The sequence below is a fragment of the Mobula hypostoma genome, chromosome 25 (genome assembly GCF_963921235.1).
Source record: "Mobula hypostoma chromosome 25, sMobHyp1.1, whole genome shotgun sequence".
Lineage (NCBI taxonomy): Eukaryota > Metazoa > Chordata > Chondrichthyes > Myliobatiformes > Myliobatidae > Mobula > Mobula hypostoma.
In genome coordinates, this window is record NC_086121.1 from 32,048,101 (window position 1) to 32,074,717 (window position 26,617).

Sequence of the window (26,617 nt, forward strand, 5' to 3'; positions counted from 1 at the left end):
AGAGAGGAACATTGATGATGGAAGTTTTCACATGAGGCGCATATTGTCTACATAAAATGTGGACATAGAATGATACCATGTTTTGGAATTGTTCCAGAGAACTTCAAAATTGCAAATATCACTCTACTCTTTAAGAATGGTAGGATGCAGAAGAAAGAAAATTATAGGACTGTTAGCCTGACTTCAGTGGTTAGGAAGTTGTTGAAGTCCATTATTGAGGATAAGGTTTCAGGGTACTTTGAGGCAGATGACAAAATAGGCCAAAGTCAGCATGGCTTCCTTAAGGGGAAATCTTGCCTGACAAATCTGTTGGAATTCTTTGAGGATTAATAAGTTTCAAGAACTTGGCTTCAATACATCCTTGTACAATTGGATCTTCAATTTCCTCACTTGCAGACCCCAGTCACTTCAGAAATGGAGGCTGTGGAGGCCAAGTTATTGGCTATATTTAAAGCGGAGACTGACAGTTTCTAGATTAGATTGGACTTCAAAGGTTACGGGGAGAAGGCAGGTCTTATATAGTATGGAAGGAGTGTAGATGTAGAGGATATAGTTAGCATACAGAGATTATTTTCAATGCATTCAGAATGCAAATAGAATGAAATAGGGATTATATACAACAAATTAAATCAGCTTATCATTTATCACAGACCAGGACTAGGCACAAAGCACTAGGATTAGGACTAAGGCAACGAATCAATTTGGTGCTATCATCCATCACTCATAGTGTAGAGTGATGCTCCATCTTGAACCAATAGAAGGCTTTTGCTTTGAAAAAGGAGTATGGCCCTGACATAATAGTTGGTAAAGTCCGGCTTAGCATTTCTGACCTCTGTATCAGCATCAATTCAAACTAGAGTTACTCTCACATCCAGTAATACGTAGATTAAGGTTGCTCAACCTAAAGTCAACTTTTAGATAATGGAATGTTGAACAGGGTTTTAATATTCAAGGAAACAATATTGTAGTAAGGCTTGTCACACAGTTAAATGCTGCTGAATAAGAATGCTATTTACTGGCAGAATGCATGTTAGATGTATGTGAGGGGTTGAATCACAAAGTGCTGCTACATCATGCAAAATTCCAGCAACAGTAAAGGCTTCCTGTTGAATAATGCCCAGTGAACAATTTTATGTTGGGCAAAGGGAGGCAACAAAAGGTACTCTGCTGTCACGGCAGCTTTGTAAAAGGGATGCAGTAAAAGATTAAACCAATCTGCATCATTTATAAATCTGTTCAAACAGCACTCAAAAATTAGTGCATCTTCTTTGTACTTTTATTGTGCGTTCCAGCCAACGTAACCGCCATTCTTCTGATAATTTAGCCCAATGCCTTGCGCTCACCACAGTATTCACAAGGTGTTGTGCAGTTACCACTATATCTATTGCTTATATATTGTTCTTGTTGTGTCACTAAACCCTATGATTCCATTAACAACACATAGCCATATCCATTGACAAATGTTACGTATTTGCACCACTAATTCTGTCTAGAAATTGAAAAGCTGCAAAGATGGAAATCTGAAATGTAAAAGAAAACAAATTGCTGGATACACTCTGCAGGTCAGGCAGCATCTCTGGAAAGTGAAAAACAACATATTTATTTCAGCCCAGTCATCCTTTGTCAGGACAAGACAGAAAACAAGCTAACTTGAAGTTTCAGAGAGCTGGACGGGGTGGAATGGACAAAAGGAATTACCCTAATAAAGTGAGATCAGCATTTCTAAGGTGATATGCTGTTCATTAATCCAATTGTTTGCTAGATTAATGAGGGAAATTAGGAGACAGAAGAATACCAAACAAAAGGCAATGTAAAAGCAGTGAAATGTGGATTATAACTATAGAAAATGCTGAGCAGATCAGACAGGATTAGTGGAAAGCTAGTAAATCTTTCTGATCTTCTACATCATCCAGTTTTCTGAAATGATTGTTACATTTTTATCCAAATGGTACCCAACATTACCCGTTGGAGAAAATAAATTCCATCTGCCGTTTTGGGCACTTCTTTTCTTGCATTGTATAATAAATACTGCACTCGCCACACCTTTTAACCACACATGCCACACCATAAGACAGATTCATCAGCCCAGCTCTCTGCTTCGAGAAGCTCTAGTCAGATCCTTGCCAAAATAATAAAAGTGGTAATTCCAGACAGAAGTCAGGAAATTAATTTAAGTGAAATTCACTCATGATTATACCATGACCTCATGCTGACCTCATTATCACAGATCCAAAAAAAAGTACATCAAACTATTAAGTAAGATGCCCACTATTAGTGAGGTTCTGATTTACTGACCTGGTGTCCTCTTCCCTTTAAGGTGGAAAATCTTGGAGTTAGTTGAGAATAACAGTTCCATTGTTCTTCTTCAAGGTGAAGCACAGAACCCAGGGGTAGTTATTCCCTCAAACCCAAACCAATTTTACTTGGAGAATTGTGCTCAGTTCTGGACATCTCATTATAGGAAGGGTGTGACCATTTTTGAGAGGGTGCAGAGGAGATTCACCAGGATGCTGGTTGGATTAGAGAGTATTCCTTACAAGGAAAGGTGGGTGAGTTAGTGCTTTCCTTCTTGGAACTAAGGAGGATAAGAGGTGAATTGATACAGGTGTATAAGATGTCAAGAGGCATAAATAAATGGACAGCCAGTGGCTTTTTCTCAGGGTGGCAAAGGCTAACACAAGAGGGCATAATTTTAATGTAAGTGCAGGGAAGTATAGGGCATTGTAGGAGGTAAGACTTTTTACACAGAGAGTAGTAGATGCATGGAATGCATTGCCAGGGAGAGTTGGTCTGGGATAGGCACATGGTTGAAAGGAAAATGGAGGGCTACCTGGGAGGGAAGGGTTAGATTGATCTTGGAATAGGTTAAGGGTTCGACACAATGTGTTGGTCAGGGGTTCCCAATTTTTTTTTTTAAATGTCCTGGACCAATATCACTAAGCAAGGGGTCCAGGAACCCTAGGTTGGGAACCACTGACATAAGGGCTTGTCCTGTGCTAGTTTCTAATTCTTGCACATGTGACCTCTGTTTGATTTCAGCAGTACAGGTGGCCATTATGTATGAAATGCTCCTTACACTGGGAATTCACACAGGTTGCTATTCCACTGTGGAAAAATTCAACCTCCTCACATCTACATTTCAGGCTAAAATCAGAGCACATTTTGCATCTAATTTAATATTCAGGCATTTCTCACTTCTGCTCAATATGCACATACTCTTTAAACCAAGGGCAATATTTAATTGCTTTGGCCGTATATTTTCCCAGTGGATGTACAGAAAACAGCAGCTGTTAAACCAAGTAAAATTATTTACCTATTGCAAAATAGTTTCCCGTTGCAAAACTATTTACCTATTGCAAAACTCAGCCTTTTCTCCTTGGAGCAACAGAGGATGAGAGGGGACCTGATAGAGGTGTATTAGATGATGAGAGGCATTAATTGTGTGGATAGTCAGAGGCTTTTTCCCAGGGCTGAAATGGTTACCACAAGAGGACACAGGTTTAAGGTGCTGGGGAGTAGGTACAGAGGAGATGTCAGGGGTAAATTTTTTACTCAGAGAGTGGTGAGTACATGGAATGGGCTGCTGGAGGCAGATACAATAGGGTCTTTTAAGAGACTTTTAGATAGGTACATGAAGCTTAGCAAAATAGAGGGCTATGGGGAAGTCTAGTAATTTCTAAGGTAGGGACATGTTCGGCACAACTTTGTGGGCCAAAGGGCCTGTATTGTGCTGTAGATTTTCTATGTTTCTAAAACACTAGGGCATTCAACCCATCAAGTCCATGCTGTATTCCACTGGGACAACCCCAGCGGGCCCTGCAACTAATTCTCTCTCACATGTCCATTAACTCTCCTTAGGTTCATTAGGGTAATTTACCCATTAACCTACCAGCAGACCTTTCATGCGTGACAGGAAAATAGAGCATTCGGGGAAACCCATAGACAGTCAAAGAACAACCTGTAAATCCTACACAGGTGGTACCGGAGGCCAGGATCGATCCTGGTCATTGAAGAACGGGGGGGGGGGGGGGAGATGCTCCAAATGAAGACAACTAACTCACAACTCAGATTAGCATGAATACCTGTAAAAGTTTAATCAGTTCCCCTCTGCTGGAAACTGGGCACCAGCAAATTTGGATCCCTAACAAAGTAGGGTCCAGCAGTAATTTACTGCTTAATTAATGAAGCGCTGAGTTCCTGTGCAAAAGGGAAACATTTTCCTTCTACATTCCCTTCTGCAATTCACCCAGTTAGTTTGCTGACCTCCAAACCACAAGTTGTGTGACAAAATTTTCAGCAGTACAAGGAACACTCCCATTGACTGTCAGCAGAATCGCTGAAAATTTTTTATCCCGAAACTCATCATTAACAGATTCCCTGAGGTCTGCGGGTTGGAGTTTGAATGACTTACTTCAAATGTTTGAGTCAACATGCTGAGCAGACAGACCAGACTGAATTTAAGTTACACTTAGGCTGACATGTAAATGCACTCGAGGAGCATTGGTTTTCACTTGAACACAGGGTAAACCTATTCCAAAACCCACTGCAGCAATTTTAAAACATAAGAGAGTCTTTATTCTCAATAATTCCACCTTTCTTAGGCTGATGACTCAACAAATTATTAAGAGTCCACTACTGAACTCACCAAATATATTGCTTCCTCTAAATGTATAGCCGCCAAAGGTAAAAACGTGAGAATGGTCAGCAGTAATGACTGTTAATGTGTCAATGTCTCTCGTCAATGTGCCAGCCCTCCCAATGGCTTTGTCCATCTCCACTGCTTCGTATAGAGCCATCTTGGCCTTCCCTTCATGATGCCCATGGTCTATCCTGCCACCTGCAGAAGGAAATATTTATTCATTAGATTGAGAGAGAAGCCTGAAAAGTTTCTGCATTCAGGAAGGGAATGAACACTCTGTGCAACACTTTGCGAAGGACGTAAAAGTCTGAAGGACCAACATCTCACCAGGACAGAGAACATTGAATAATCAGCAAGAGGCCCACCCCCGTAAGAGGAGACTTCACCCATTAAGGAAGGATGTGGTGCAGAGATTGGTGCATTGTGTTGAGAACCCAAAAGATCACTTACAATTAAGGGATTTACTTTGCAAAGGAACTTATTAGAACCCCATTATAAAGTTGAGGTTTTGGGGTACTTGAAGGCACATGATAAAGTTGGGCAAAGTCAGCATGGTTTCCTGTTGGAATTTTTAAGGAAACAACAAGCATGACAGACAAAGGAGAGTCAGTGGATGTTGTTCACTTGGACTTTCTGAAGGTCTTTGATAACACGCCGCATATGAGGTTGCTAAACAAGTTAAAACCCACAGTAAGGAAAGAACATTGGCTGTTTGGCAGGAGGCAAAGTGTGGGAATAAAGAGAGCCTTTTCTGGTTGGCTGCCGGTGACTAGCGGTGTTCTGCAAGGGTCAGTGTTGGAACCACTTCTTCTCACATCTTATGTCAATGATTTAGATGACAGAATTGATGGCTTTTGGCCCAGATTATGAACAGCTATACAAGGATATGCAGAGCAGCAGGTAGTGTTGTGGAAGCAGGGAGTTTGCAGAAGGACTTAAACAAATTAAGAGAATGGGCAAAGAAGTGGCCGATGGAAGATAGTAATGGGAAGTGGATGGTAGAAGGAGTGAAGGCTTGGACTACTTTCTAAATGGGGAGAAAATTCAGAATTCAGAGGTGCAAAGGGACTTTGGAGTCCTCATGCAGAATTCCCTAAAGATTAACTTGCAGGTTGAGTCAGTGGTATTGTTATCATTCATTTCAAGAGGACTAGAATATAAAAGCAAGGATGTAACGTGAGGCTTTATAAGGTATTGGTTAGACCACATTTGAAGTACTGTGAGCAATTTTTGGTGCCCCATCTAAGAAAAGATATGAAAGCACTGGGGAGGAGGTTCACAAAAATGATTCTGGGAATGAAAGCATTAACACATGAGGAGTGTTTGATGGCTCCGGGCCTGTACATGCTAGAGTTGAGAAGAATGAGAGGTATCACATTGAAACTTGTTGAATATTGAAAGGTAGAGTGGAAGCGTGTTTCATATAGTGGGGAGTGTAGCACCAGAGGGCATTGTCTCATAATCCAAGGGCGTCCCTTTAGAATAGTGAGGAGGAATTTCTTTAGCCAGAGGATGGTGAATCTGTGGAATTCGTTGCCACAGAAGACTGTGGTGGCCAAGTCATTGGGTATATTTAAAGTGGAGGTTTATATGTTCTTGATTAGCAAGGGTGTCAAAGGTTATGAGAAGAAGGCAGGTGAATGGGGTTGAGAAGGATAAAAAAAAATCAGCCATGGTGGAATGCCAGAGCATCCTGAATGGGCTGAATGCACTAATTCTATTCCTCTGTCTTATTGTCTTATTGAAAATGATTAATCCTGAGTATGGTCAACAGTGAATACACAGGGAAAATCTTAGCCTAATGGGGTGGTAAGATCGCGGGCTATTTTGCTGACATCCATTCCCATTGTATTGGGAATGGAGCAGCAAAAGAAAAAATTCCCTTTAAAATTTCTGCCCACTGAAGTTCAAGGTAGATGGGAGAGACAGGCAGCAACGTTACGTGTTCTGGTGTCTGGGGAATGACATAATCCCAATCACGACTAATGTAGAAACTGCTTCAGAAACACATCAGGAAACACCCAACTAAATATCCCGAGTGAATATGAGCAACCTGTAATCAAGTACTGCTCCAAGTACAGCCAATTTTGAACCAAGTTCTACTCCAGGTACAGCCAACTTTCAATTCTGGAATGCTAAAAATACAGCATTGTGCAAATTAATTTCTTGAGGCCCAAGACTTGAGGTCAACCTTGTGCACAGAGCCAGGAACATGTGGCCACATGTGTAATTTAAAAGTGGCAACTCCCATTGAGTTTAATGGATTTTCCTGCTTCTAATTTTCTCTTCTAAAGAGAGTGAGGTGGTGGTGACAGAGCTATGGGCACCTCAGACACCAGAATATTTAGATTGTTGGCAGTCTCATCCACCCATCGTAAACTTATTGTCATCTACCAAAAAATTTGAAGGAAATCTTTTTGCTTTTGTGTTTTAGGCACAGAGTGTCACCCATTGGGAGCGAACATTAGAAAAGGATAATGATGTTGCCCACAGTATTAGCATCTCCAACTCTATCTATCACATGCACATTCCCAAATTGATCTATAACCTCTGGTGTTTCTAAAACTAGTAAGCGATGGCAAAGATGTTCCTTCAGTGTACCCATGCACCGACCTTCCACTAGTAAGAAGAAGCCTTTTGGATTCCTGCTCAAACTCCTAATGGCTATTGTTACCATCTCTTCAAGTGAGGGGTCAGAAGTTTTATTTCTTTCCAGCTCATACCGCAGGTCACCATGTTCATTAGATCATGATATTGCAAGATCTAACCTGTGACATTCTTAATCTTAGCTTGAAATATTTTAAACTTTTATTCTAATATTATTATTTCTAAACCTTAAACCACCATACTCCCCAGACATGTATGATTTCTTGTCCTCTGCTGTGGTGTGCCAACCTGTCATATTCTTGACCCTAACTCAACCAGAGAAATCACAGATCTGAACATAAATATAGAAATGGAAGTAATTCTCCTGTAATTGCAAGGCAGTTATATTGTTTAATTTGAACTACTCCACTCATTTTGCAAAATGATCAAGTTACAATAGAATAGCCAATATATTTCTCAACTTAAGCTATTCAAAATTGACTTTGAAAATGATGACTATTCAGTTCTGAATGGATTACAGTGAGGTGATCAATATGAGTAGTGTGCACTCTGAAACTAAAATTCACTTATTGGATGTTGGCACCACTGATTGTCCATCACGGTTGTCTCTTAGCATCTTGATAACCCACTGCATTCTTTATGGTGCAAGGGTCCATGTGGTGACAGTCGGAAGGGAGTTCCAGGATTGCAAAGCAGTTGAAACTGAAAGAGCAGCAAATGATTTCCAAATATGCTTGGAGTTGGTGTTTTTTTTTAAATGGGTATCCAGCACCCCTGTCCTTCTCAGGATATATGTACTTAATACTAGGAATGAAGCTATCAGGTTTCTGGAGTATGTATACCTTTCAGATGTCATATTTCCTTATGAGGAAGAAGAAAGCTATTCAGTCAATGCCAACTCTGAGCCAACCCATTTCCCAACAGTTTACCCTACAAGCAATTCTCCTCATTTCTATCAACTTCCTGTAGATTCTACACTCACCTACATAGCTAAGGACAATTTATGGTAAACAATTAGCCTTCAAGCTAGTACTCCTTTAAGGTGCAAGGGAGAACCCATGGTTACAGGGAGACCTTCCAAACTCCATACAGTCATCACACAAGGTCAGGTTCTAACATGGATCGCTGGAGCTACATAGTGCCAGTCCCCAATACTGGTTATGATCTTCCTCTCTCGGTCCCACTCCCTCACAATCCTATGTGTCTTACTAGAAGAGAAGGAATGCAATTTAGGTTTTGCTTATTTCAATTCCATCTAAGGTCCATTTCAACCCGAGCCCTTACATACTGTTCGGGTCAAATTTGACCCATTTTGACATTTGACAGCAGTAAAAAACACTCTAAATGCCATTTTTTTAAAGCTGAAACTTTTTCATTTTTGCGCATTTTGGGTCACTTTAGGAAACGGCATCAAATTTCGGCTTTAAAAATGGCACTTAGGGCGTTTTTACTGCTGTCAAATGTCAAAACAGGTCAAATTTGACCCAAGCAGTATGTAAGGGATGGCAAAGATGTTCCTTCAGTGTACCCATGCACTAACCTTCCACTAGTAAGAAGAAGCCATTTGGATTCCTGCTCAAAATCCTAATGGCTATTGTTACCATCTCTTCAAGTGAAGGGTCAGAAGTTTTATTTCTTTCCAGCTCATACTGCAGGTCACCATGTTCAAAAAGTCCTGGGAGGTAGATAGAGAAACACACGTTGAGCATATGTCAATCACCAGTATTCATAAACAGTGTTTGGTTATTGGATTACCTAGAGACAAAACCAAGCTCAATCAACATTAGGAAACAAAATATAAATAATCTCAAGTCACTATTTCAAAATAGAATGAGAAAATCGCCTTTGTATCCTTGACAATATTTACCTTAGAAATAGATGTTATCGTCATTGCAATTTTGATGGATGGAGCATCATTTCACAACAATACAAAGCATTGGTGAGACTACACTTGGAATATTTTGTGCAATTCTGGTTGCCAGCGATAGGAAAGATGCCGTTAAGTTGGGAAAGGTACTGCGATTGAAGGGCTTGAGCTACAAGGAGAGACTGGATAGATTGGGACATTTTTTTTCCCTGGATCATAGCAGTGTAAAGGGAGAATTCATAGAGGTATATAAAATCTTATGGGACATAGATAAGGTCTTTATCCCAGGATAAGGGAATCCAAAACTAGATGGCACAGGTTGAAGATGAAGAGGGAAAATTTTAAGGGGTCTTGACAGACAAAGTTTTTGTCATGAGTGGGTGGATATATGGAATGAGCTGCCAGAAGAAGTAGAGAATAGAAGTATGCTTACAACATCTACAACACAGGAATATAGGGATAAGAAAATTTTGAGGAATACGGACCATTCACATGTAGCGACAAATGTCACCCTATAAGTGTAAGTGCTTACTATTTTTAAGGATCTTTCAATAGACTTGTATAATCCATCAGTTTTAATTTGTGGCAGCTGCAAATTAAGAAGCTTCCCTGTTATAAGTGATGGCCGGGTCACCTTTGCTACGAGCAGCAGGTCACCAGAATCCCAAAGGTTACTGAAGAAATCCTCAAGTCACTATTGGTCAAAGCTCCATCAATAAAGCAGTCAGCCACTGAGAACAAGAAGCCTCCTATTTCTTTTCAGGTTTTGTGTTGCACTTGACTGAGATCATACAGATCACCTTGCTGCCTCTTGGAATCAGAAAAGGGACACTATAAAACACTATCCAGGCTAAATTCCCTCAGAGCAGAGAACAGTCAAACTGAACTACACCATCTAAAACTTGCGTAGCTTACCCATTAGGTGGTCCACTTTGTTCAGGTCAAGTTTTTTCAGCTGCTCTCTGTTCCAGACATAATGAGCTCTCTGAGGAAAGGAAACGATCTGTTATTGCATTATCCACAGAGAACAATGCAGAATCTTCCAGTCAGAGCAACTTATCAACAGGAAACAGTGGAAAGACTCATCAGGTCAGGCAGGGTCTTCAATTTTCCGTCCACTCCAACTCTGACCATTTCCCCTTCATTGATATAATGAGGTCCAATGGAAACAACATCTAAACATCTGTCCGGTGGCAGCTTTTCAAACTCAATATTAAATTCTCCAATATGAGGTAACTTGCTATCTCTGCTGTAGTTTATACCCCCTTGGCATTTTCTCTCCCTCAGCTGCTGGGCCCTACTATTAGCCAGACATAAAACAAACATAATTACCTTCTTAGTGCCTCCATTAATCGATTAGACCTGGCCTCACCCTATCACAGTTGTTCTCCTTGTCCTAACCTTCCCTCACTACCATCGACCCCAGCCCACCCTTCCCTTCAAACTCTCTTTTTAATCACTATCTCTCCCCTCCCAGTTCTAATGAAGAATCTCCAACATGAAGAATTTTAAATTGTTTCTCTTTCCTCAGACCTGCTGGATTTTTTCCAACAATTTTGTTTTTATTTCAGATTTCCAGCCTTAGCAATGTTTTTATTTGTTGTTTTTCAGACTAACTTATCTTCCTGCTATTCTTCAGAAAAAGTATTCATTAGGAACACCATGCACACTCGAAGAAATACTTCACTTCCAGGGAAAGTAATTGGCAGATTAAGAACGTTGCAGGAGACAGCAACATGCTTCTGAATCGTTAAGGGAGGAGGGTGGTAGGAAGGGGAAATATGAGGCAGGAGAGTAGCAATCATATTTAAACGTGGAGTGGAGAACTTTCAATCAGTTAATAACAGCTAATTCCCTCATATTAAAGCAAAACACATATATCTTGGAAGGCAGTATTGTAAATATCTGTTGTTGTCTTAACATTAGTTTCGAGAAATTAATAAAAAGTAAAAATTTCCCTTTGAGAACCAAGCAACAACAATCACATCACTAATCCATGCAATCAACCCCAATTCTGGTGAGAACAACAACATTCAATTGATTTTGGGAAGTGGGGAGTCATAGATTTGATCGTTTATTTTTCTCTGTGCTGTCACTGGAAAACCTGGAATTGGTACAGGTGACTCTGGTTTCTAAATCGCTTCTTCACAGTTGCATCTGTTCATCCATGTACCAGATTAATTAACTGTCACCTCTTGGATTTATTGCAAGGCAACTGAACAGGACTCATCACATTTCCATCTCCATAAATGAGGAGGTTTTTTTTCTTTGTCCTACCTTATGGTAAACTTGTGTTTTGAGATACTTTATCACAAGTGTTTACCCGCTGTAATGAAGCTCTTAACTGACGAAGAAATGTTCAGTATTTATGTCTGCCTGTTAATCCGCAGTTACACTCAGACTGTGTTGTTTACACACCAGGTGTCATATTCACATTTTACCAGTTATACAGGGGCTTTCAGTAACAGAATTATCTCCAATTATAGTAGATTCTTCCATAATTAAAGTGTTGTGGACAAGGGAAGAGCTTCGCAGTGAGATGACCGAAGTTATCACCTCGATTTACAAAGTGCGGGACAAAACTAGGTCCCTTAGATGGAGGGAGAAACAGACGTCAAACAGCCAAGCTTTAGATGCGGTTGAGTGGAGGGAGCAGTGGGCTGGTGTTTAGATGGAAGTGGGGATATTCTGGGTAGTGCTCTGATGCTCAGAAGTGGAGGCAGAAGAAGAGATATGGGGTGTACCAACACATTATCTAATATTGGGGCAACAAAATCCCAGGGGGTTGGAAGATAAAAGAAATATGACATAGGCAAAACATTGAATAGTTGGTGGCAAATTGTGAGGATTCAGAGTCTTGGAATTTATAGATTGCAATGAAATCTCTCCTACCCTCCCCCACCCAAATTCAAGCAGAAGGTACCAAAGCTTAAGAATACCTACCACCAGGCTCATGGACAGCTTCAATCAGAGTATTGAAATGAGAATTCTCACACACTACAAGATGAAACTTTAATATCTCAGTCTACCAGGTCTTGGCCATCGCACCTTATTTGTCTATCTGCACTTTCACTGTAACCATAGCACTATATTCTGCATTCTCCCTTTTACTACAATTATGTACTTCTGAATGGAACGATCTGTCTGTGTGGCATGGAAACAAAAGCTTTTCACTGTATTGCTGTACTATGAGAGAGGTAAGTGACACCTCTGTCAGTCAGGTTGACCATGCGGTCTAGATACGCAAACCTGAGCAATACGATATGCAGGTAGCAAGCTCCCCTCTCCACGCATCTGATGAACCCAAAGGAACGGCAGAGACCGATACTGTTTGGTACCAGCAGCGTTGCAGGAGTTGCCAGTCAGCGTTGAACTCAATTTAGGACAGCCTTAGGGACTCCCAACTCTGGGTTGTTCCCCCTCGCGGTTTATTCCCGAAGCCTTCCCCACGAGTTGGTATAGCTGCAAGGCAGCAGAGGTCTGAGATCAGAGTTCTTCTCCAAGATGAGCTGCCAACCACGGCTGACAAGCCCCATCTGCCCAAAGTGACTGGTTTTAAGGCACCAGTTACTCCACCTTTGCCCTCCTTCTGTCCGTAGAAACGGGTCCACCAGGCTTAGTAGCCAAGTCACATGTGAAGGCGAGGAGCTGGACTGGGTTGTCAGAGGCTATCTGAGGCGCACACTATTGGGAATATTTAATAGGTATTGGGAGCTTGTCCCCGTTACCATCCCCAGCTATAACAATCTTAAGGAACGCTGTACAGATGACAATGATAAACCAATTCCATTATCAACAGATTAGGGGGTGACAAAATGGAGCCAGTTCACTGAAGGTGTGGGATTACTAAAGGGAAGTAACTAACCTGTTTTTAGCTGATGCACTTGTCCATTGCTGTTTGAGAAAATTACTGGTGGTCTGAAGGACAATGATATCCCATTACCCGTAAATGATCCATAAAGGACACTGCATAATGAACAATGTCATCTTACTCACCCATAATAATGAAATCCTCAGTGGCATAAGCACGACTCACACCATGAAGCACTCAGTCGATTTTACAGACTGAGGTGAAACAACACAGAAATAATTTTTATGGACTTTCATTCTGGGGAAAGTACTAATTTTCAAAGGAATAATGCTAAAACAAAAACCTATGTTGTACAATCTGAATTTATATTGCACTTTTAACACAATTAAATATCTTACAGCGTTTCAGAGCATAATCAAGCCAAATGAGGAAACCTCCTGAGCAACAAGCACTCTGCTGCAAGAACTCAGCAGGTGAAACAGCATCTGAGGGGCTAAAGGAAACAGCAACATTTTGACCCAAAATATCAATAGTTCTTTTCCTCCCACAGATGCTGCTTGACCCACAGAATTCTTCCAGCAGATCGTTTGCAGCGCTCGTTTCCAGCAGTTGCGGTCCCTTGTGTTTCCAGGAGGTGCTGAAATGGCCCCAGTCTTGTGCGTGTAAATAGACAACACCACAGCCACCATGGGACAAAGGAAGCTGAAGGCAAGGGACCCAGATTAACACAAAGTGATGGAGGTTTGGGTCTGTGTTTCGAAATGAGGATTAAGTCCACTTTAAAGATTTTATGAGCTGGACACTGCAAACCACATTGTGAGCATCTGTGTGGTTCAAAATTGAAGGACAGTTGCAATATTCTAAAAGGAAGTAATGATATCAAGGGAAATCAGATTTGAGAAAAAAAAACTTTGAATGGGGAAAGAGGGAGAAGGAAAACAAGTGGAGAAAATACGTGCAGGCAGCTGAGCAAGATAAACAGTAAGAGTACAAATGGGATCGAAGGTATCCTACTGAGCGTCAGGCCCAAGTTATAGAGTTCTATTTTAACCATCTGACAGCTATAGTCACAAATCTGCCTCACCCCCATCCCTTTCATTTCGCACACATCTGCCCTCACCCCATCCTCTCACTGCCACACAAGGGATAGGCTTCCTTTTTGTCCTCACCTACCATCCCACAAGCCTCCACATCCAGCACATAATTCTCCGTAACTTCCGCCATCTTCAACAGGATCCAACCACCAAGTACACCTTTCCCTCCCCCCCACCACACTTTCCACAGGGATCGCTCCCTATGCGACTCCCTTGTCCATTTATCCCTCCCCACCGATCTCCCTCCTGGCACTTACCCTTGCAAGTGGAACAAGTGATCCACCTGCCCCTACACCTCCTCCTTCACTACCGTTCTGGGCCCCAAACAGTCCTTCCAGGTGGCACTTCACCTGTGGGTCTGTTGGGGTCTGCTACTGTATCCGGTGCTCCCAGTATCCGGCCTCCTGTATAATCAGTGAGACTGACGTAGATTGGGAGACTGCTTTGTCAAGCACCTTCACTCTGTCCAGTGACCACCCATTTCAATTCTACTTCCCATTTACATCCCCACACGTCAGTCCCTGGCCGCCTCTACTGCTGCGATGAGGCCACACTCAGGTTGGAGGAGCAACACCTTGTATTCTGTCTGGGAAGCCTCCAACCTGATGGCACAAACATCGGTTCCTTGAACTTCCAGTGATTGCCACCCCCTCCTCTCCTTCACCACTCCCCATTCTTGTTTCCCTCTCACACCTCCTCTCCTTACTTGCCCATTACCTCCCTCTAGTGCTTCACCCCCTTCCCTTTCTTTCCACAGTCCTCTCCTAACAGGTTCCCCTCTTTCCAGTCCTTTATCTTTTTCACTAAACAAATTCCCAGCTCTTTACTTCTTCCTCCCCTCCGCACCTTCTTACTCTGACTTCTCCCCTTCGTTTCCATTCTCGATGGAGGGTCTTGGCCCGAAACATCAACTCTTTGATCTTTTCCATGGATACTGCCAGGCCTGCTAAGTTCCTCCAGCATTTTGTGTAAGGTATAAATCTGAATGATTAAATTAAGCAGTTTACAAAACTATTTATTGGACTGAATTACTGGCCTACCTTGCCTCTTTTTATATGTTTCCATTCCTCCACCAAGTTCCTTCCATCAAGCCGGGAGCCATTAGCTTTCCACTCATCTGGATATTCAATATCAGGGGTGTCTCTTGGGAACATATACTTTCTGCCGCCACCCATTATCACCTGGTTCAGGAATAAGAAATCAAAGAAAATATATTTCAAGATAATGGAACGATTTTGAGTCAAGAGTACATACTTCAGATAACTTAAGCATGGATCATAAAATTTATCTGCAGGAGCTTTAATTCTCAGTTGATCTTCAATATGACAATCTGAATGAATCTCCCTCTTGCTGAGTGGGCAGATGCATGGCAGATGCAGTTTAATGTGGATAAATGTGAGGTTATCCACTTTGGTGGTAAGAACGGGAAGGCAGATTATTATCTAAATGGAGTCAAGTTAGGAAAAGTGGAAGCACAACGAGATCTAGGTGTTCTTGTACATCAGTCACTGAAAGCAAGCATGCAAGTATAGCAGGCAGTGAAGAAAGCTAATGGTATGCTGGCCTTCATAACAAGGGGAATTGAGTATAAGAGCAAAGAGGTCCTTCTGCAGCTGTACAGGGCCCTGGTGAGACCACACCTGGAGTACTGTGTGCAGTTTTGGTCTCCAAACTTGAGGAAGGACATTCTTGCTATTGAGGGAGTGCAGCGTAGGTTCACAAGGTTAATTCCCAGGATGACGGGACTGTCATATGTCGAAAGATTGGAGCGACTGGGCTTGTATACTCTGGAATTCAGAAGGCTGAGAGGGGATCTTATTGAAACATATAAGATTATTAAGAGATTGGACACGCTGGAGGCAGGAAGCATGTTCCCGCTGATGGGTGAGTCCAGAACCAGAGGCCACAGTTTAAGAATAAGGGGTAGGCCATTTAGAACGGAGTTGAGGAAAAACGTTTTCACCCAGAGAGTGGTGGATATATGGAATGTTCTGCCCCAGAAGGCTGTGGAGGCCAAGTCTCTGGATGCTTTCAAGAAAGAGATGGATAGAGCTCTTAAAGATAGCGGAATCAAAGGTTATGGGGATAAGGCAGGAACTGGATACTGATTGTGGATGATCAGCCATGATCACAGTGAATGGCAGTGCCGGCTCGAAGGGCCGAATGGCCTACTCCTGCACTTACTGTCTATTGATCCTGGGTAGGACTTCTGAAGAAAACTTTCCACCTTGGGCCGGCTGGTGGCGCAATGACATCGGCGCCAGACCCGGGAGCAGAGGTTCCCGAGTTCGAAACCGGTCGGGTCCGCTCCCAAGTACGCTTTCCATCCGTGCCGGGTTGAGTGTCGAGATCGCAACTCGACCTCGTAAAGTAAAAGGGAAAAATACTGCGAAAATGTCTGTGCAAGGAGTGGCGCGCCACACAGTCTCTCTCTCGCTCTGTGCCTTGTAAAAGCCATGAAAAAGACATAATCACGGATGCACGCACACGCGGACGCACGCACACAGACTCGCACGCATGCAGGCACACGCCAAAAAAAAAGAAAACTTTCCACCAATGAATCGCCCAAATATCATTGAAAAAGTATCCTCAGCATTTGCTGATACTGTTACTGATAGTGAATATTGAGTAGTAACCTTTCAGTCCCAGCTCAGGATCACATTCTGTATTGTTAGCCCACCACACACACCATCCAGGAACCCATTCACCAGCCAGGAGATGAAGCACTACCCATAAGGTTCACACAGTCCCATGGCTCTGGATAGAGGTAGTACCTTTGATGTCTGGCATGCTGCTCCCTACCGGACAGGGTGGACGGGCATCACTGGTCCTCATCCATCTCCTAAGTCTCTCACGTGTTGGCTCTAAGCACCATACCCCAATAGAATGCTTCAGCGGGCAAGCTAAACCACGTGTGGGGGTGGCATTAACACGGCACCACTGGGCGAATGACTTCCGTGATGAAGTCACCAGCCGGGATGGAAAGATTCTCAGATGAACTATAACGGCCACGTGTTCACGACCAAGGCGAGCCACCTGGTTGGAGGAAATCGGCTGTGGTCAAACCTGGAGAGGGATGAGCTCCGCCAGGTTTCAGATGCCCAAGACACGCCGTACGATGAGCACACCAAAAAGCTGGTGCAAAGCTTTTTGGCATGATGGCACCCTGACGACTCCACCAGAAGTTAAGGGTGCAAGAAGAAGGTACCACATCAAGATTGGGCAATCAAATAGCATTTGAGCCTCAAAACAACAGTTTCACTGGTTAAATACTAAAGCCAAACTCCTATCTGCTTTGGTTATTTCAAGGCCTGCTGAAGAATCAGGCTGGACAGATCCTAGGAAGGAGATACTTGATTTAATATTTGTCTACCCATTGCCGCAGTTCTCAGCACAACTGAAGCAGCAGACAGGAGAAAGGGTCTCTCTATCTCATCACTGTCTCAGCACTGAAACACATTCAGAGAATCCCAATGGGAAGCAAGTGTCTCGCAGATTCAATGCCAGTGAAATGGTAACAAACACATTCATGCTCCTTAAACAGCAAATACACTTGGCTGCCATCCCTCGCAGATGGCATTTATTGAATAGTACGTTTCTTGATTAGTGCGCATTTTCAATTCTGTAAATGAATTGCGAGATTGTTCCAACTTCAAAATTTTGCAAATTCAAAGCTGCATTTTTTTTTTGATTTTGCCTTTGACACACTATATAATGATGGATCACATGAATGCTTATCCTCCCTGTTCAACTGGTTGAAGATACAATGGTCCTTTAGGAGCATCACACAGCCAAGATCACTATTTATGAATTACCAGACTTATAACAAACAAATGATGTGTTGTCTGCAGACCCAGTCATGTGACTATCGACACAAATATCTATTAAAAGGAAGGAATTTGATAGAATTTGACAGCAGGTGGAAAATACACAGCACACACACACACTTCTAGTACAACTCAACATCATACCTTGACTACTGCACTAGAGTGCAGTCAAGGATTATTGACTTAAGGCTCTACCAACTCCCATAGTTATCCACTAATTCTTGTCTACACTAGGGTTGGTGGTTACTATATTAAAAGGATTTCTGAATAGTATGAAACAAAGGCAAGCGTCACCCTCAAGAAAGCTGGAGAGACAATTACTTGAACAATCATTTCAAGAGGGTGGTGAAAAGTCTCCGGGTTGTGCTTCATTTAGAAGATCTGAGCTCATGGTACAGATCCAGACTTTGTTTGGCACCCATCGATCATACATATTTGCTGCATAAACCTTCTCCCACTTCAATCCTACCATTGCTCTGGAGACACCTCCCCTCAAGTATAACCCCCCTCCTGTTCATCAGGAGGCCCCCAAGAAATGCAACAGTCAATTAGCTACTGTGCACAGACAGACTGATGAAAGGATGGGTTTTGAGACGCTCACATTTGAGTGTGAGGTTACCTTCGAAAACTATGTGTACCATGTGGTCTGATTTCTGATGCTCTGTTATACCAGCCACAACTGTGGTTGAATGTTGGCTACTTTTAATAAAGAATTTTATTAATAAACTTTTGTTGGTCGCTGTAGTTGCCTTAGTGAACAAGGTGAAAAGGGCCCTGAAAGTCCTATTACAATTAACTCCAGAAGAGGGGCCAAGTGAAATTCTTATTGGTTTTACAAGTTGATCTCAAGGAAATCGGAGAAACCAGATTCAGATCTATACTAGCAACTGTAGTCTGAGCTCTGGCATTCCTCAAAGTCCATTCTTCACCTCTCAGTTTCCCAGCTGTGTGCCGCCTCTCGATAACATCACTGAAAACACCTCCACATGTGGTCTAATGACACTTGTTCAGGAATGTCTAGGGACTTGCAATGTTATAGTCACGAGTACTGATTGTACTTACTATAGCACATCACTTACCCATGCATTACTCTCTGGGTTCTCTGTATGAAGTTACTTGTGCATGGTTTCCTTTAGCCATTTCATACCAGCTATCACTACTGACTTGACAGAACTAATTTCAGGGGTCTGCGATAACTAGAGACCACACTCTGCCACATATATGTTGGCATTCACGCATAGATGAACGCAAGTGTAGGAGCCGTCTAGCAGGTACGTATTAACTCTGTTGCATGCATGTCTACATGCGTACACACACACACACGCGCACACACGAGCACAGCCAGACAGTCGTACTTACAATCACACTTCAAAAACATAATGCCATCTTCCCTATCACAACTCTTAGGTACCTCCTGTCCCACTGGCAAGGGAGCCTTATCACAAGGGGGCAGCACAGGGATGCACAAGTACAGATCATCGCTACCCAATCTACCTACTCTCTATCATCAACAAACTACTGAAAGGTGCTATCGACAGCATCCTGGCCATAATGGGGAAGAAGTGTGATATAGACGGTAAAGGAGATTGCCAGGTCTGGAGGACCTGAGTTATAAGGAAAGATTGAATAGGTTAGGACTGTATTCCTTGGAACGTAGGAGTTTGAGAGGAGCTTTGAGGGGTATAGGTAGGACAAATGCAAGCAAGCTTTTTTCACTGAGATTGGGTGGGACGACAACTACAGGTTAAGGGTGAAAGGTGAAAAGTTTAAGGGGAACATGATGGGAAACTTCTTCACTCAGAGGGACTTGAGAATGTGGAATGAGCTGCCAGCGCAAGCAGTGCATGCCAGCTCGATTTCAACTCTTAAGAGAAGTTTGGATAGGTACATGGCTGGTAAGGGTATGGAGGGCCACAGTCCCAGTGCAGGTCAAGGGGAATAGGCAGGTTAAGTGGTTTAGCACAGACTTGATGGGCTGAAGGGCCTGTTTCTGTGCTGTACTTTTCTATGACTCTATTTATTTAATGGGAGAGGACAGGACAAGCTGTACTGGGAGCAAAGTGTGAGAGATTCAACAATGGAGAAGAGTAGTCAAGCAATAATGGTAAGAGAGTCAACAGTCAGTAATGGCGTGAGACTGTGGTATGGGCTGTAATGAGGAGCGATCATGGTGCGGGCTACAACGCTGAGAAAGTGCAGACCAATTTCATTTTGTTTTAAGAAAATATGGTGGAAACCTTAACATGTCTGCATTGTGCACATTGCTATCACCTGATGCAGATGAAGTTGATGTGCACATTTCCCCCAGCAGCTTGGTAGCTCGTGAAGTGGAGGCCCCACACAATGCCTTGGTGAACAGATCTCACTCACCTCGATACCAGGAATGTTGTAGATGAGCTGCTGCGCGATGTCCTTGCAGCCCTGCTCCAGTGCTTCCATGGGCATCTCAGAGTCTGAATACCAGTCCCGGTTGACAGAATGTGCGTAGGCAGCACTGGGCGTGGCATGCTGCACCCGGGTGGTAGTAACAATGCCCGTGGATTTACCTGGAAGAGGAGGAATGAAATAGGATGAGGCAGCTTACCACAGGTCAAGCATTCCTTTAGTTCTGCCCTCACCTCCCCCCCTCCACCCCACCACCAATTTTTAAATCGCTCTCCCATCAACTCCACGTTGACAAAGACAAACCACACAAAAACGCTGGAGGGACTGGTCAGGCAGCATCTATAGAAATGAATCAATAGTTGACCTTTCTGGCCGTGACCCCTCATCAAGCCTCTAATGGTAAATATTGAGTTTTGTTCCTCCCCTCCTTCACTCTTTAAAACATTACGCAATCTCTTAGTTCCCTGTCCTAGTGGGCTCAGTGACAAGCGCCTATCCAAGATGATAGAAGAATTCAGGCTCAGTTCCTATAATAGTCTGAGGCCTCTCTGAATCATGCTAAGGACAAAGGAATTCTTATGAACTGTGGCCAAAGTAGCAAGGCATGGTATTTATTCACATACAATGCAGAATAGGTCCCTTCCAGCCAGACCACCCAGCAATCCCTCATTTAACCCTAGACTAATCACTGGACAATTTACAGTGATCAATTAATCTGCCTAGCAGTGTGTCTTTGGACTGTGGGAGGAAACCATGGAAGTAGTCCCTTCAGCCCATCTGGTCCATGCTGACCACAGCATCCTCCCTGCTAGTTCAGTTGCCAATGTTCTGCCCATAACATCCAAGCCTTTCCCCCCCATGGACAAACTTGCTCTGGGCCTGTACTCACTGGAGTTCAGAAAAATGAGCAGGTATCTCATTGAAACCTACTGAAATGCCTAGACAGACTGGATGTAAAGAGGATCTTCCCACTACTGGGAGAGCCCAAGACCAGAGGGCACAGCCTTTAGAACAGAGGTGAGGAAGAATTTCTTCTAAAAGATTCAAAGTACATTTATGATCCAAGTATGATTGCAGTATACAACTCTGAGAGTCGTCTTCCCACAGACAGCCACTGAACAAAGAGAACCATAGCTCCCATTCAAAGAAAATATCGAACACCTCCAACATGAACAAAAAACAACAAATCATGCAAATGGCAAAAAAAGTGAGTGAAGAACACTAACCCACAAAGTCATCATCAAAGGAGCCCAGGCACGTTAGCCAGGGGTCGTGAATCTGTGGAATTCATTGCTACAGATGACTGTGGAGGCCAAGTCTTTGGGTATATTTAAAGTGAAGGTTGATAGGTTTTTGATTAGTAATGAAGGTTATGGGGGAAAAGGCAGGAGAATGGGGTTGGGAGAGATAATAAATCAGTCATGATAGAATAGTGGAGCAGACTTGATGGGCTCAATGGCCTGATGCCTCTCCCATGTCTTTTGGTCTTATGATCCTATGGTCAAATGCCTCCTAAATGTATTGGGTAGGATTCAGACCAAGCAGCACTAAAGAAATACCAATATATTTTCATTTTATTGTCTATGATGAGTAATTTGAGAACCTACAGCTGATGATGTCCCTATGTGCCTGCTACCCCTGCCAAGAACAATGAGGGAATTCTTGCCTCAGTTCAGATAAGGCACCGAGGAGGGTAGGTTGGGGATTACTAGACATTTTGTAGGTACAGATTACAGTTGCGTTGTCTGATGGAGGGAATGACTTTTCAGAGAGTTGAAGTACAACCAACTTGTTCTCCAGATGCAGGTAGTTCAGTCCCCCAGAGGTGTAATCCTAATTTAAATATTAATTAATTATTAACAGCTCCGTCTGTCTAAATAGACAATGGATGCGCCGGTCTTCTCCGGGGCGCAGACCTGGGTAATGAATATGGAGATCCTGGGCTGCCCAGACATCAAGATCCCCCCCTCGGCCTTGCAGATATGGTCCAAAGGAATGCAAAGCAGTACCTTTGGCATCAGTTTGGCTGCAGGAGCTGCCGGGAGGTGACGTGATACGTCATCCAACCGCCTTAGGGGCTCCACTCGGATTTGTGTAGGGTTTACTCCTTAGCCTTCTCTTCTCCCGAAGATACCCACAAGGCAGTGGGATCCATAACCCTGGATAGGGGCCCATACCGGGTACTGTCAGCCGGAGCCAGCTGAGCCCGGGACCCGTGTAAGGCAGGGTCGTCACGCCCTGTAGTAGTGATGAATGCAGCCACTACCCACTACCTGTAATTTAAATATACCCCTCCATAAATCTTCCCTCTACTCTTGGCTTTAAGGCACACCATCTCTGCATGCAGTATAGGAAAGCAAGAGATTGGTGGAGGTGAAAGATACTCTTTATCAATTATTATATACCATTCCCAAGTCTTGTCAAAATGTGAGGATGTTCTTTTAATTGAATCTCCTGGAATTGAAGCCAATGTTTTGACCTGCTTAGACAACTGGTTAAGTAGCAGGGGGTAATAGTAGGGGTTGGTGAGGGTGGGAGACTATACTCTAACTGACAGTATTGACCCATCAAGAAAGTTACAACATTTCCAAATAACCAAGATGATGGAACTGAAAGACAAATCTGCCAAAAATGCAAAAATAGACAAAATTGGAAGCATTAAGTTGCCTGGAGATATCCATACATTAAGTCATTGTATCATAAAAAAGGTAGTAAATAAGAGAAGAACGGGATATTTTCTGAAAGGTGAAAAGTTAGAAGATTCTCTTTACCCCTTCCAGTTCTCATATTTCTAGCTGCTACAGCCAGGGTAGGTTTTACACAGTGAACAGTGGGGCACTGAGGTGTGCAGTGGAACAACGAGATCTGGGAATACAGGTCCATAATTCATTGAAAGTGGCATCACAGGTAGATAGGGTCACAAAGGAAGATTCTGGCACATTGGCCTTTATAAATTAAAGTATTGAGTACAGGAGATGGGATGTAATGTTGAAGTTGTACAAGACATTAGTAAGGCCTAATTTGCGCAGTTTTAGTCATCAACCTACAGGCAAGGTGTAAATAAGGTTGAAGGAGTACAGAGAAAATTTACAAGGATGTCACTGGGTCTGGAGGACTTGAGTTATATGGAAAGAAGTGAATAGGTTAGGACTTTATTCCTTGGAACGTAGAAGATTGAGGGGAGATTAGATAGAAGTATACAAAATTATGAGGGGCATAGAAAGGGCAAATGCAAGCAGACTTATTCCGCTGAGATTGGGTGGGGCTACAAATAGAGGTCATGGATTACGGGTGAACAGCGAAAAGTCTAAGGGGAGCATGAAGGGAAACGTCTTCACTCTTAGGGTTGTGAGAGTGTGGAACGAGCCGCCAGCGCAAGTGGAACATGCAAGCTCAATTTCTACACTTAAGAGAAGTTCAGATGGGTACATGGATAGTAGGGGTATGGAGCCTATGTCCCAGTGCAGGTCAATGGGCAGAGGCAGTTTAAATGCTTCAGCATGGACTAGATGAGCCAAAGGGTTTATTTCTGTGCTATACTTTTCTATGACTCTATAATGTTTTGTATCTCAAAATTCCAGCACTTTTCTCTGTTCTCCTCATTCATTTCCAATTTACTTCTCCTTCATCCAGCTCCACTGTATTTTACTAGCCTGTTCCAACTTCTTACATCTCCACCTATCATTTTATTCTCTCCATACTTTCCAGTTCTGCACGGCATTGATTTCTAACTGCTCCCAGTTCTGATAAGGGGTCATTGATCTGAAACACTAATGGCATTCCTTCCTCCACAGACGCTACCTGACCCGCTGAGTATTGTCGATATTTTCAGTTTTTGGTCAGATGGACAAGTTGTTCCATTGCAGAAGTTATTGTGTGCCGTGAGGTCAAACAAAGTGACCGTTATAATACTTACTTCCTGAATGTCTACTCACTGTCTCCTCATGTAGGGAAGCATGTTGGAGCTGCTATTATTGAGGCTGCCCCAGTGCTTCAGAGATCCCAGTTTGATCCTGAATTTGAGTAGTATATGTGTGGTGTTTGCACATTTTCCTTCATGGGTTTACCCACATCCCAAAGACTGTAACACTGGTATAAGGGTATAGCACCGTAGGGCATAGGAGCAGAATTAGGCCATTCAGTCCATCAAGTCTGGTCCGCCATTCCGCTATGGCTGACTTACTAACCCTGTCAACCACATTCTCATCCATATAACCTGTCAAGCCCTTACTATTCCTGGTACTGGATATACCAAGTCATCGGGTATGACCAATGCCATGCTTCTAGTGCCAACATAGTATACTTACAACTTACTAACCCCAACGCAAACGTCTTTGTGATGTGGGAGGAACCAGTGTATCCAGAGTGAACCCATGGAGAGAATGCACAAAGTCCAGGGTGAGGAGAGTCACAGGGCAGGGTGTCACACCAGTAAGGACACCTCTAAGGGCCAACAAAGCACCAATTATACCCAGTTAAAACCAGGTTACTTGTAAACGAGGCAGGCTGCACCAAGACACTGAGTTAAACTGGCTCCTCCCGCAAGGCACAGCCTCGGTATAGTAGAAGAACAAGGTCATTCAGGGCATCGAGTCTGTTCCGTTATTCGATCATGGCTTTCTTCTCAATCCCATTGACACAGTTACCTTTGCCACTCTTACCGGTCAGGAACCTCTGTTAAATGACTGCTGCAAATTAGTTCTTAGTGGAAGCAAGCAGTAAAAAGTACCAAAGGAGTGGTGGGAGGGGGAAATTATTGAGAAAGTGAGAGAGAATTAATGGCAAGGCTACAGGGAAGTAAGTAGGAGGAGAAAGGAATTGATGGGAACATCCTACTGTGCCCCGATAGGCTGAATGGACCTCTACAGTGTTGTGGTAGAACTGGATCCGCCCCACTGAATGACATTTAAAACAATGAAAAGAAAAACGGCTTATCCGGACTGAGGCCATGCACACAACACCAACCTGCATCTTCTGCCCATCTCAGAATGGATGTCACTTCATTGCCAAAGGTGGTGTTGCACTGTCTGCGCACCGAAGCTGCACTCACTCCCACGGTGCCTTCGTTTGCCTTCACGCCACACAGGTAGGCTGTTGCTGTGCCAGCACTGTCTGGCACCTGGGCGTTGGTGTTATAGGTCTGGTGAATGAAAGAAAGAGAAGTCGCATCAAGGTCAAGCTGAGCCTTATCTTTCAGCCTCCAAAAAGAACCACACATCTCAAAAATCAACAAGCACAATCAAATAAAGACACACAATAAAATCATAACATCCGATTAAACTAGCCAGTCTTGAGCATCAGCAACAGTTATATGATTAAACCACTCATGATCAGTTTTACCAAGAGGAGATAATGTTATTAAGAAATGTTTATCCCACTCTGAAGAAACTAAAAACCTTTTTTCCCCTTAATAAAGAGGAAAATGCATCAGTTCAATGATTAACACATTTATGACATTTCTGCCTTGTAATTCTGGCCGGCCTAGTGAGACGAACTCAAGCAGAGGAGCAGGAAATGACTCTCTTAATCACCGGTGCTTTATGCAAAGGGTTGAGCCCAGTGAAGGGGCATGAAATCCATTGTTTAGTAGAGGAGGGGTATTGTGAATGGGATGGGATGTGGGAATTATGTTTATTTATTTATTTAGATACAGCGTGAAACACGACCCTCCAGCCTTCGAGCCATGCCAGTCAGCAATCCCCCGATTTAATCTGATCACAGGACAATTTACAATGACTAATTAACCAGTAGGAGGAAACCAATGTGGTCATAGGCACTCCTTACAGGCAGTGGTCCGAATTGAACCCAGATTGCCTGTACTGTAAAGCATTGTGCTAACCAGGCTAACTAGGCTACTGTGCCGCTCCAGTGATAATGGCATCTACAGTAATATCATTAGGAAGGTTGGAAGAGGGTGGCAGGTACTGGCATATCAGTGGTTGGAAGGTGGATGGGGTAGCAGGAGATAGTAACTATTGAGACAGGCAGCCCATCATGGAAGGGTGATAATGAAGGTAAGTATTGTTGGGGGGGGGGGGATGCAGAACAGAAATGACGTGGTTGCTGCAGGCACTCACGCACACCACATTCTACTGTTTCTAAACAGGAAGACCTTTGACAAGCATTTCCTAAAGCAAATTAAATACTTTTTTTTAATGAACCCAAATAGCCATTAGCACTACCTGGTCGAAATAAGAGCAAAATTCAAATTTTTCATGCACTAGCTGGGAGGGAGATTAACACAACTAGCAATAGTGAATGGGGCACCTTTGAAAGAGCTACATGTGGGAACTTGTCCATTTCCAAGAACCCTTCCTCTCCACTCTTGTCTTCCAACTGGCCCTTCAGAATTCGAGCGGCGGTCACTGTGGGGATTCCCATCCCTGA

At 43.1% G+C, this 26,617-nt stretch overlaps 1 protein-coding gene and 1 long non-coding RNA gene across 3 annotated transcripts in view; one reads left to right on the forward strand and one right to left on the reverse strand.

Annotated features, from left to right (window-relative positions):
* The window catches only part of LOC134337773 (uncharacterized), a 74,729-nt gene that overhangs the window by 38,927 nt on the left and 9,185 nt on the right, over nt 1-26,617 (forward strand). The gene's annotated exons all lie outside the window — the stretch shown is intronic.
* The window catches only part of alpl (alkaline phosphatase, biomineralization associated), an 80,770-nt gene that overhangs the window by 8,113 nt on the left and 46,040 nt on the right, over nt 1-26,617 (reverse strand). For both annotated transcript variants that reach the window (XM_063033008.1, XM_063033007.1), the window contains exons 4-10: nt 26,498-26,613; nt 25,196-25,370; nt 20,216-20,391; nt 15,059-15,199; nt 10,029-10,098; nt 8,787-8,921; nt 4,646-4,837 (exon numbers count right to left, since the gene is read on the reverse strand). In XM_063033008.1, the coding sequence (XP_062889078.1) occupies nt 4,646-4,837; nt 8,787-8,921; nt 10,029-10,098; nt 15,059-15,199; nt 20,216-20,391; nt 25,196-25,370; nt 26,498-26,613 (1,005 nt within the window). The remainder of the gene's footprint in view (nt 1-4,645; nt 4,838-8,786; nt 8,922-10,028; nt 10,099-15,058; nt 15,200-20,215; nt 20,392-25,195; nt 25,371-26,497; nt 26,614-26,617) is intronic.